The following is an 11,961-nucleotide window of genomic DNA, read 5'->3' on the forward strand; positions in this document are numbered from 1 at the left end:
CTGCCAGTATGCAACCCCCCCACGATGGAGCCTGCGGGCAGCCTTCAGCATGCACAGGCACTTACACTCACAACCCTCTTCCTCTCCCCTTAGTTCTCCGTTCCCTTCTTGCCCTACTAGGAGAGACCGCGGAGAAGGAGGAAGGAAGACGAATACACACGACCCCAACAATGCGAGAGGCTAGCACCATTCCAGCCAAATCGCGGCGATACTCCCTCTACAGCAGCAGGAAAGACAAGGAGCTGTAACGATATAGACATGCGTACTACCCTTTCCCCCCTCCTTCCCTTCCTAGCATTTTCGATCACGTGTTGCGAGGAGGCGGGGTCAAGGTGTCACGTGAGAGCAGGAGGGTGGGACTGATGACCCAGGCTGAAGAGGAAGATGGCGGCTGTACGTCCGGCTGACTTCGAGGTGGTGGAGGATGGCAAGAACGTCTTTGCTAGCCCCGTATCCACTTTAGAGGTGAGAACCCGCCTGTCTTACAGCCGCCCTCTCTCCTTCCCTAGCGCAGTCTGTTAGTGCGGGGCCCAGTCGTTGCCCAGACCCCTTTGGTGGAGTGTGACGGTGCAGGTGCCCAGGGGACTCTCTCTGATTACCGGGAGTCCCTTCCCACCCCATCTCGGCCTCCAGCTGTTGCCCTCTTTTCTGGGAGCGGCGGCTCCTTGGCCCTTGTCATTTGGTGGGGAGAGTTACCTCGCTAGGGGCCCTCTGGGGCCCTCAGCCCTGCGTGGACTCGGTTGTTCCTCTCAGGTCTTTTTCCTATCAAAAAAAACCCCTCAAAACCAAACCACGGAAAAGTCTTTTTTTCAAGTATCACACCTGCAGTTGCTCAGAGAAATCGAGAGTCTGAAAGACCTAAAATTGTGTAGTGAATGCATCTATAAATCACTCTTGCTTTCCATGTTAGGAGTCTAATAAGTAAACTCCATTACAACTGAATATGTAAATACTTCCTAGTTCTGAAAAATGCTCATATCTTCATTAAAGTGGGAACTTTTTTCTAAGTTGTAGCCATGTTTCACCCCTGCTAGGCTCATATGGAAAAACTTTGTTTACCCTGTACACAGTTAACTATTTAAAAAGAAAATGGTATGTCTTCCTCTTCCTGAAGAGTTTCCTGCCCCGATGATAGGATCACTGTGTATTTCTATTTTGCTCTGTTGTCTGTCACATCACTAAGTAGAGGCTCTTAACTGTGTTTTTCAAAGACACTTGCATTCTCTGAAGTAGTTTAAAAATGTTGGTTTTTTTTTTTTTAATTTTTATAGATAATTTGTGCAATGCTACAAAAAATTGTGGAAAAATACTGTAAAGGAATAACATATGTGATTTGTTCACCTGCAGTTGTCAAGAACTGTTTTAATAGGACTTAAGCATATCTGTGTGTGGTACAGGGTGTATTATTGGAGTCTTGTTTTGTACTTTCAGAAAAACCAATAAAACATAAATAATTTCTTTATTGATATGCTCTTGAATTAAACCCCTAAGATGTGATAGAATTAATGCCTAAGCCACAGTCTAACAATGAAAAGTTCTCATCTTAATGATTAAAAATAGTCACTGAAAACTTCTATAGCTGGGAAAAAAAGGTGAAGAAATGCACTTCCTCCATATTGAGTGGTTTGGTTGACAGCTCTGTTGTGCTGCTTTGCTTTTGTGGTCAGTTTATTTGGAAGAAAGTAGTTAAGTAGCAAAGGGTAGCCTCCTTGCTCCAAGAGGCACTTTGAAGACAAAGCATGTTTTTACTTTTAATCAAATAGAGTGCCTAGGAAAGAACCCTGCTCTTGTGAATTTCTAGCAAATTTGGAAGGAAGAGGCCATGAAGATTGAGTTTGAACGTCTCCCTATCTTAAAGCTAGATTGTTTAAGTGTACAGGGCACCTTAGTCCAGAGAAGAATGATTGACATGGTGTGGGTCTAATTAAACTTATGCATTTGAGTGTTGCTGTAGTCCTATAATATTCATAAAGTAGCTGTTTCTAAATGGCAATGGCAGCTCTATTAAAATGAAAACAGAGCTGACTTAATCCTGATCATATGTTTGTTTGCTGATTAACTAAGAGGAGAGTATGGCAGGTGACAGTGAGGTCCAAATCCAATTTATGTGAAGGTTAATGGTGCTTTAAGAGAGTTCCTAACTTTTTAAATCTTGGAGCTGTTACCTTGCTTTTTGCATGATTAATTTCTGTTCTTGCCCCCCTCCTTTTTCCCCCCTTTTTTCCCCCCTTCCCCCTCCCCCTTTTTTTTGCCCCTTTTTTTCCCCTTTCATTCTTTTTGCCCCTGACAGAAGACATGCTGTTCTGTTTTTACCTATAATTTGGCTACGTTAAGCAGTGGAAAAGCTGTAAAACTGCTAATAATTCTTCCAAATAGCTTCAGTGTTAGCATTTGTTTTGTAAGAGGAGATTTTGTTAACTTACCTTTGTTCCAACAAAATATAAATTTCATGTATATTATGAACAGTAAAAATGAAACTTTGAAATTTCTTATGGCTGCAAGCAGCTGTGTATTGTTTGAATTAAGATAACTTGTTCACTTAATCTATGAAAAACTAGTAAGAAGCACTTAGAGACTTTTTCTACATAGAAGAAATTACTAAACAAAATCTAAATATAAGCCTTTCCAAAAAGACCTTCATAATTAAACTACATTCAGAATCCTATCAAGCTTATTCTAGATATTTCTGTAGCAGTTTTTAATGTAAATGAAACTTGAGGAAATGGTTTGGGTTTTTTTTTTCCTGACAGAGAGCAGCTGACTAGTTTGTATCCTTTGTTCATTCTTTTTGTAGGAAATGGAAATAGCTGACTGGGCTTCCTTTCTGTACATCTTGCTTGTTTCTTTGAAATGAAAGAACGTTTATTGCAATACTTATATACTGATATGTGACAACTGGTTCTCTGCTATTTCACTTTTTTTTTAACAGTCAAGTTCTTCATCTCCAGAGCCAGCAAGTCTTCCTACAAAAGACCTCAGCACAAACTCTAATGGTCCAAAGCCAGCTGAAGCCATGCCAGATGATGATAGAGAAGACTTCTTTGCTGGTAACTGCTGTTTTTTTTCTTCTTCTAATGTGACTGCATAGACTCTTCTTAGACTTAAAGGGGTGTGCTTTTGTGAGGAGGAAAACCTTTTTATGCTGTAAAAGGTAATTTCCATATCTATAAGGAAATATGAAGCAGTGCCCTTGCAATGGAAATTCTGATTTTAAGCTTAAGCAATTTAATATTGTAAATCTTAACCATTGTTCAACCTGCTGAAGATATACTTTCTGAAAAATTCATTAAGTAATATTTTCCTTTGGATATTAGGAGTATTGCTAAGTCTTTGTCAATCATTCTTTATTGGGTTCAATGATCACCTATTTAATTGAAATCCTATGATCTTCTGCAATATACTGTCATTTATGAACTTGAAATAATTTGCAAGAAAAGTGGCATACTATAAAAGGTAAAACAGCTGAGCAAAACTTTTGTCCAAAATTTGTTCTACTGCTGTTAACACACCTATCTACTGCTTGAATATTACTGTAAAACTGTTTTGTAGGGTAGCCTTTTCTTTTTGAACTGGAAGTAGAAGATTTAATCTTGTTTATTAGGGAAATTAATGTGATATGTGACTTCTCTTAGGGGTGGATGAGTCTTGTTTAAATTTAATAGTAAATTAAAATTGGGGATTTTTTTCACCAAATTTCTGTGTTGTCATCTGAGCAGTAAACACTTTATTACACTCTTGATGATACATATTTTTTTAATGGATCTATTAAGAATTACATACTAAAACAATGTCAGTTTGAGAAGCTTATTTGGTAGAAAAGTTAAATTTAAATGTCTTAAGATTTTGCCAGTGATGTACAGGATTTTTTCTTGTGGGACTCTAGTTAAGTTTGATTACTAAATACAGGTTTGTCTGTGATATGTACTGTCGCTGCATAGTGTGGCAGTATTAGCTACTTAATAACTTGTTCCGTTGATGGTAATAGAGCATGGCTTGTTATGTAATAATATTCAACTTTGTGTGTGTCTAAAAACACTAGGCAAGTTAAAGACTTGTTTTCTACTGCATAGCCATTTATAGTTGTCCCAGTCCTTTTTTACAATTATGAAGACTGATAATTCAGATCATATTGCAAGCTGGAAGGTATTTCTATTTATTAAAAGACTTTTTTTATTATTAAAAAAAAGGTGAGAAACTCACATATGGGATCAGTCTTGGCATTTCACTAGGCTAAGATTTGAGCTCTAATGTTTAACAATACTGGATGTTTTGGAGAGAGATGTATGAAAGTTTTGATAAGTAATCAGTCAATGACACTTATTTTTAATCCTTGATCAGTCACTGCTTTGATGTTGGTTTTCTGCATCCTATTTTTCCTACACATGAATTATGGTTACTGTCACAATTACAGGTGTAGAAGCATGTACTATTCAAGAAAGGAGATGTAATGTTTAGAATATATTGTGATAAAACATGATTTTAAATACTTCTCAATGCTAATGCTTTTCCTATTAGTGAGTCAGTTGGAAGTCTGCTTTGAATACATTCCTAGTCTTATCTTTGTTTGTACCCTGATGTAATTATTTTGAAATAAACTTCATAGCATTTAGTTCTGGGCTGCTTTATCTAGATAAGTATATACATGTGCCCATTACCTTTGTTCTTAACTTACCAAATTTATATTTGCATATATTTAAACTTACATTCTAACAGTGTCATAAGCAAGTTTATTGATTACTTTGCAAACTCTCTAAAACAGCCTCAAGAGAAATGGAGAATAATTAGGAATTCAGTGATAATCCTATTAGTTTTGTATTTCTATTACCTGATCTTGTGATCTACAAAAGCTAGGAACACTTTACTAGTACAAGAAAGCTTTATTTTTAATTTGGTTATATAGCTTCAGTATACAAAGCCAGCTTTTTGTAGCTGTAGGGCCATCTGGAATATATATTTTAGGAAAGCAGATTCCCCTTTGGCTAGAAAATATTAAATTAAGAAAAAAGGTGGCTGGACTGAATATTGATGGGATCCAGGCAGAAGTAAGATGTTAGCAGCCAGATTGTTGCAAGTGAATGGAATACAGAAAAGATGGATAAATGATTTAATGAGTTTGAGTTTTATTATGGAAGACATTTTTTTAAATTCAAGCAGAATTCAGCTGTGAAAGCATCTGACGTACTGTACTGCAGGTCTAATATGACTAAAAGTGATTTTTTAAAAGGTCAGTTCATATACATATTCATGTGTTCTTTCTGGATCTCAGTAAGAAAGGCCCAACAGCAAATGGCTTAATAAAATAGCCATTTTACTAAGAATAAAAAGAGCAAATCTTATGTCTCTTCAGATGGTGGGAACCCTGTGATCATGCAGCAACAGATGCACCTCAGATGTGTTTCTCTCATGGCGTGCTACACAGATTCTGTCTGTGGAGGGAAGCTCCATCTTTTTTGTATTTGAGCTATTATAGAATCATAGAATGGCCTGGGTTGGAAGGGACCTTAAAGATCATCTAGTTCCAACCCCCCCTACCAAGAATAGGGACACCTTATACTAGACCAGGTTGCTTAGAGCTCTATCCAGCCTGGCCTTGACATTTCCAGGGATGGGGCATCCACAACTTCTCTAGGCAACCAGTTCCAATGCCTCACCACCATCAAAGTAAAGAATTTTTTCTTAATATCTAATCTATACCTATTCTCTTTTAGTTTGAGACCATTCTCAAATGTCCTGTCACTACATGCTGTTGTTAAAAGTCCCTCTCCATCTTTCTTGTAGGCTCCCTTCAGATACTGGAAGGCCACAAATAGGTTACGCTGAAGCCTTCTCCTTTTCAGTCTGAACAAACCCAATTCTCTTATCCTTTCCTCATAGGAAAAGTGCTCCATCCCTCTAATCAACTTGGTGGCCTTCCTTTGGACCCACTCCAATGGGTCGATGTCCTTACTGCACTGGGGACTCCAGAGCTGGATGCAGCACTCCAGGTGGGGTCTCACCAGAGTGGAGTAGTAGAGGGACAGAATCACCTCCCTCACCCTGCTGGCCACACTGCTTTGGATGCAACCCAGGATACAAATGACTTTCTGGGCAGCAAGTGCACATTGCCGGCTCATGTCCAGCCTCTCCTCCACCAGCACACTCAAGTCCTTTTCAGCAGGGCTGCTCTTGATTTGTTCATCCCCCAGCCTGTATTGATACTGGGGGTTGCCCCGACCCAGGTGCAGCATCTTGCAGTTGGTCTTGTTAAACCTCATGAGAATTCCATGGGCCACTTCTTGAGCTTGTGCAGGTCCCTCTGGATGGCATCCCATCCTTCAGGTGTGTCAACCACACCACTTACTTTGGTGTCATCTGCAAATTTACTGAGGGTGCACTCTATCTTTGTCTATGTCATTAATGTCACTGGTCCTAATACAGACCCCTGATGGACGTTATATAATATTGTATATACTACCTGGGGGGTATGCCCAGCCACTGCCCTGGAAGGACGTCTGCTGAGATAAGGAGATTGCTCAAATCTCCCAGCAGAACTCCCCTGGAAAGGCAACCACTTTTTCCGTTACGGCGAGAAGAAGACAAACCCAGAATCCTCTGGGAGACCCTACGCAGATCCTTTGTAGCCCATTGGCCTTTACCCTCTTACACCCACCCCCTGTATCCCTATAAAGCTAGCCCTCTGCCCCTGCGAGGGCAGAGAGAGCCCATCCCTGGCCTCCCCTTCGCCGGAGTACGGACCAATAAAGCTACCTCATGCGGAACAGCTACACGGGCCTCTCGTCTCTCTCTCCCTGGTCTGGCCTGGAGGCTGCCCTGCAGAGCTGAGCTGAAATCACGAGCTGACAATCACTAAAGAGCCGACAGCTTCTGCACGGGCCCTCCTAGCTAGCAGCTGAGGGAAGACACCGGGCCTCGGAAAGGCGATTCCTTTTGGGACCATCTTTCCAGACTGGTCACAGCTTCCTCGGTCAGAGCTATTGGCCTCTCACCAGCTGTAATACTATCCATTACTGATCTTTCATGTAGGGGGTGATGAAGTGGCAACGCGTAGTCTGAGGGCAGTCAAAAAGGATTTCAGGGCCTTGGAATGGTTGGTAAGGGAATCTGGGGCACAATTTATATTCTTCTCTATACTTCCAGTTGAAGGCAGCAACATTGGAAGAAACAGATGGGCTGTCTATTAATACATGGCTTCGCAGCTGGTGTCACTGCCAACATTTTGGGGTTTTTGATAGTGGAATGGCCTACACAGCACTGTGCATGCTGGCATCAGATGGGATTCACCGTTCTCAGCAAGGGAGGAGAGTCTTTGCCCGGGAACTAGCGGGGCTCATTTGCAGGGCTTTAAACTAGATGTGCTAGGGGAGTGGGACAATATCAGGCCTTGTCCCTGGCAAGCTGTGGGATGAGAAGCAAAGGTTAGAGGAACAGGGTGCTAGTGAGGGTCCTCTGCTGGTGACTCTGAAATGTGCTGGTCACACTGAAGCACACTTGAAGTCTTACAGAGATGAGCCAGGGATTCCTGAGGCAACAGCCAACAGGGAAACACCAGGGAAATATCTCACAGGAATGAAGGAGTGTTCCTCTAGGAAGGTGACGTGGCCGACAGCCCAGCTGAGGTGCCTTTACACCAATGCACACAGCATGGGCAACAAACTAGGAGGAGCTGGAAGCCACTGTGTTGCTAGAAAGTTATGACCTTGTTGCAATTACTGAAACTTGGTGGGATGAATCCAATGACTGGAGTGTGATCATTGATAGCTACAGGCTGTTCAGAAGAGATGGGAGAGGAAGGAGGGGCAGATGGGTTTCCCTCTACATCAAGAGGTAGATTGAGTGTGAAGAGTTGTGGGTTGAAAACCTGTGGGTCAGAATAAGACCAAGGCAACAAAGGGCACCTTGTGGTTGGTGTCTACTACAGGCTGCCCAGTCAAGGGGAACCTGTTGATGAAGCCTTCTTGCTCCAGCTACAGGAGGTATCATGCTCACAGGCTCTTGTCCTGCTGGTGGACTTCAGCCACCCTGACACCTGCTGTAAACGTAGCATGGTGAGCTGTACACAATCCAAAAGACTCTTGGAATGCATGGAGGATAACTTCCTGATCCAGGTAATAGACAGCCCTACCAGAGGGGATGTGATAGTGGATGCATTGGTCACCAACACAAGTTAGCTAATCGGGGATATCAAGATTGGCGGTAACCTGGGCTACAGTGATCGTGCACTGGTGGAGTTTGCAGTCCTGAAGGATATGTGTCAGGTAAGGAGTAAATTTAGGCCCCTGAACTTAAAGGAAAGCAAACTTCCAGCTCTTCAATGAGATAGTCAATAGGATCCCCTGGGAGACTGCTCTCAGGGTCAAGGGAGTAGAACAGAGCTGGCAGATCTTTAAGGATGTCTTCCATAGAGCACAAGAGCCAGCACTCCCTAGTAGCAAGAAATTGAGCACGGAAGGCAAGAGACCAGCATGGCTGAGTAGGGACCTGCTGGTCAAACTAAAGGGCAAGGTACTTCACCTGGGTCGGGGCAACCCCCAGTATCAATACAGGCTGGGGGATGAACAAATCAAGAGCAGCCCTGCTGAAAAGGACTTGAGTGTGCTGGTGGAGGAGAGGCTGGACATGAGCCGGCAATGTGCACTTGCTGCCCAGAAAGTCATTTGTATCCTGGGTTGCATCCAAAGCAGTGTGGCCAGCAGGGTGAGGGAGGTGATTCTGTCCCTCTACTACTCCACTCTGGTGAGACCCCACCTGGAGTGCTGCATCCAGCTCTGGAGTCCCCAGTGCAGTAAGGACATCGACCCATTGGAGTGGGTCCAAAGGAAGGCCACCAAGTTGATTAGAGGGATGGAGCACTTTTCCTATGAGGAAAGGATAAGAGAATTGGGATTATTCAGCCTGGAAAAGAGATGTCTCTCTTGTACTGAGGAGCTCAGAACTGGACACAGCACTAGATGCACCTCACCAGGGCTGAGCAGAGGGGCAAAATCACCTCCTTTGACCCGCTGGCAATGCTCTTCCTAATGCACGCCAGGATACCATTGGCCTTCTTGGCCACAAGGGCACACTGCTGGCTCATGGACTGCTTATTGTCCATCAGGCCCCTGAGGTCCTTCTCCACTGAGCTGCTTTCCAGCAGGTCAGCCCCCAGCCTGAACTGGTGCATGGGGTTATTCCTCCCCAGGTACAAGACTCTGTACTTGCATTTGTTGAATTTCAGACAGTTCTTTTCTGCCTGTCTCTCCAACCTGTTGAGGTCCTTCTGAAGGGATGCACAACCCTCTGGGGTATTGCTCACTCCTCCCAGTTTTGTGTTGTCAGCGAACTTGCTGAGGAGTCATCTGTCATCTGCCCCTTTGTCCAAGTCATTGATGAATAACAATACTGGGCCCGGTACTGAACCTATTGAACCTGGAGGCTATTGACAGGCCTCCAACTAGGCCCTGTGCCACCAATTACAACCCTCTGGAATCTGCCATTCAGCCAGTTCTCAATCCACCTCACTGTCTACTCATCCAGTCCACACTTCCTGAATTTGCCTATGAGTATACTGTGAGAGACAGTGTTGAAAACCTTGCTGAAGTTGAGGTAGACAATACCCACTGCTCTCCCCTCATCCATCCAGGTAGTTGTTTCATTGTAGAAGGCAATCATGTTGGTCAAGCACGATTGCCCTTTAGTGAGTCTATGGTGACTACTCCTGATCATTTTCTTGTCATCCATGTGGAGAGATGGCTCCAGAATGAGGCACTCCATCACCTTTCCAGGAATTGACGTGAGGCTGACTGGATGGTTGTTCCCTGGGTTCTCCTTCTTGCCCTTTTTGAAGACTGGAGTGCCATTTGCTTTCTTCCAGTCCTCAGGCACCTTTCGTGATTGCCATGACCTTCCAAAGATGATCATGAGTGGTCTTGCTATGATGTCCACCAGCTTGCTCAGCAGTGTTGGATGCATCCTGTCAGGGCCCATGGACTTGTGGATGTCAAGTTTGCCTAGGTGTTCTCTGACCCAATCCTCCTTGATGAAGGGAAAGTCTTCCTTCCAAGATTCCTTTACCCTGATCTGGGCCAGAGATCCCTGAGGGCTGGTTTTGTCAGTGAAGGCCAATGCAAAGAAGGCATTCAGTAACTCTGCCTTCTCTGCGTCCTCTGTTACCAGGGTCTTGCCTCCATTTAGTAATGGGTCCATATTATCCTTTGTTTTCCTTTTGTTACCGATGTATTTGAAGAAACCCATCTTGAAGTCCTTGACATCTTTGCCCAGATTTAATTCCAGATGCGTGTTGGCCTTTGTCTCATTTCTACTTACTCTAACAACCTCTCTATATTCACTACAAGTGACCTGTCCAGGCTTCCATCTCCTGTGTATTTCCTGCTTATGCTTGTGTAATGACAGGAGTTCTTTATTCATCCATGCATGTCTCTTGCCCCTTATTTCTTTGCCTGGAGGAAGTGATCCTTGAATACCAACCAACTCTCTTGGACCTCTTTTCCCTGCAGGGCTTGTTCCCATGTGTCACGGCACGAGTGGAAGCTTCAGACAAGCTCTGGCTTAGCCTCAGATTTGGCAACAGTTTAAATGTAAGGAATCACTCTGGCCTAATGATGTGGTCTAATGACGGCAAATCAGATTTATTTATAAAAATGAATTATTTATTAAACAGACAAGAGGTAACAGATGAAAAATCTTAATCAGAATTACTTGCTACACAGATTAAAATGAAAGAACTACCAGTAGATTACAGCATAACATAAAACAGTGCATGATATCAAGGTACCAGTTTTAAAGCTAGCAAAGTAAATAGTATTGATTAGGAGTTCCATGTAACTTACCACCGAAATAGCAATAATGTACACAGTCTTTTCACTTAACCTCTGGGGAGTAAGTGTAAAACAGGTATCCCTACTCATGGTAGAAACTCCACACATTTCCAGGAAAATGTATAGAAGATTTCTGCTTTGTGAAAGTTTCGTATGGCTTTTATAGTTTGTAAAGTGAGGTGTCTGTCAGTCAGAAATCCAGCTTATCTTCCCAGATCTCACTTCAACAGTAAGATGTTTATTGGCAGTTGGGAGATGTCAGACCGTTGTTAGCTCCATGGCACCAATATAACTCACTACAAGACAGCTTGTCCTGTTTGAGTTATCTGACCGGTTAACAAACAACAGATAAGGTCTTGTGGGGGGGTGAGATGCCCTGGTACACCGTGGGATTCTTCCAAGAAGTTCCCTGAAAAGGCTAAAGTTAGCTCTCCTGAAGTCCATGGTTACTATATTACTTGCTGCCTTGTGTCGTGGCTTGAACACTGGCCAGATACCAGGCACCCACAAAAGCTGCTCACTCCCCTCTGCATCTGAAGAGAGGAGAGAAAATATAACAAATCTTCATCCCCACCTATGGTCAAGTAAATGGTTATTTTTGCCGTATTTCTCCTGCAGATGACAAGCTAACAGGGATGTGTTTATTGGTCAGAATGTATGTTGTTTAGGCAAGCCAAAACACAAACTCTCTTGCTCAGTGGGAATTGTTTAAGTGACAGCAGGAATTAAAAAAAAAAGAAGAAAGAAATGCAGGTAAGAACACAGAAGGAAAATTCAGAGGAAGTGAAGTTGCTTGTAGGGTTTTGCCATACTGGGAACAAGGCATTAATATCAACACTACAAAACACAACACTTGGTCATGTTTATCCTTATTTTATGTCAAAAGACATCCAGCTACACAATTAAGAAAGCATCACCAGCTATATTATCTTATTATTACTAGACCTTCCTTTGCTCCTGCCTTTATGTAACTATTATATTGCTAAATTTAAACCATCTGTGTAAGTATATTATGAAAAAAGCTATCATCCTGACACTTCAGACATATACATGCTAACAGAAATTATAAAAATGAAACTGTATCTGTTAATATACTAACTGAATTATGGGAGCTAATAGATCTGGTAACAGCTATCTTCCTCAAAGA

General features: G+C 42.6%; 1 protein-coding gene and 1 pseudogene across 4 annotated transcripts in view; one reads left to right on the plus strand and one right to left on the minus strand.

The window, feature by feature from the left end:
* Positions 1-339: 339 nt before the first annotated feature.
* LOC138102902 (sorting nexin-2-like) overlaps positions 340-11,961 on the plus strand; it is a 173,330-nt gene continuing 161,708 nt past the window's right edge. For 2 of the 4 annotated variants that reach the window (XM_069000689.1, XM_069000690.1), the window contains exons 1-2: positions 340-465; positions 2,930-3,047. In XM_069000689.1, coding sequence (XP_068856790.1) covers positions 385-465; positions 2,930-3,047 — 199 coding nt within the window. In that variant the 5' untranslated portion in view covers positions 340-384. Of the gene's footprint in view, positions 466-2,929; positions 3,048-10,493; positions 10,575-11,961 lie in introns of those variants that run through there. The other 2 variants (XM_069000692.1, XM_069000691.1) reach the window with 2 other exon arrangements.
* LOC138102903 (uncharacterized) lies at positions 8,844-10,480 on the minus strand (annotated as a pseudogene).

This window comes from Aphelocoma coerulescens (genome assembly GCF_041296385.1).
Source record: "Aphelocoma coerulescens isolate FSJ_1873_10779 chromosome W unlocalized genomic scaffold, UR_Acoe_1.0 ChrW_unloc_scaf_4, whole genome shotgun sequence".
Classification (NCBI taxonomy): domain Eukaryota; kingdom Metazoa; phylum Chordata; class Aves; order Passeriformes; family Corvidae; genus Aphelocoma; species Aphelocoma coerulescens.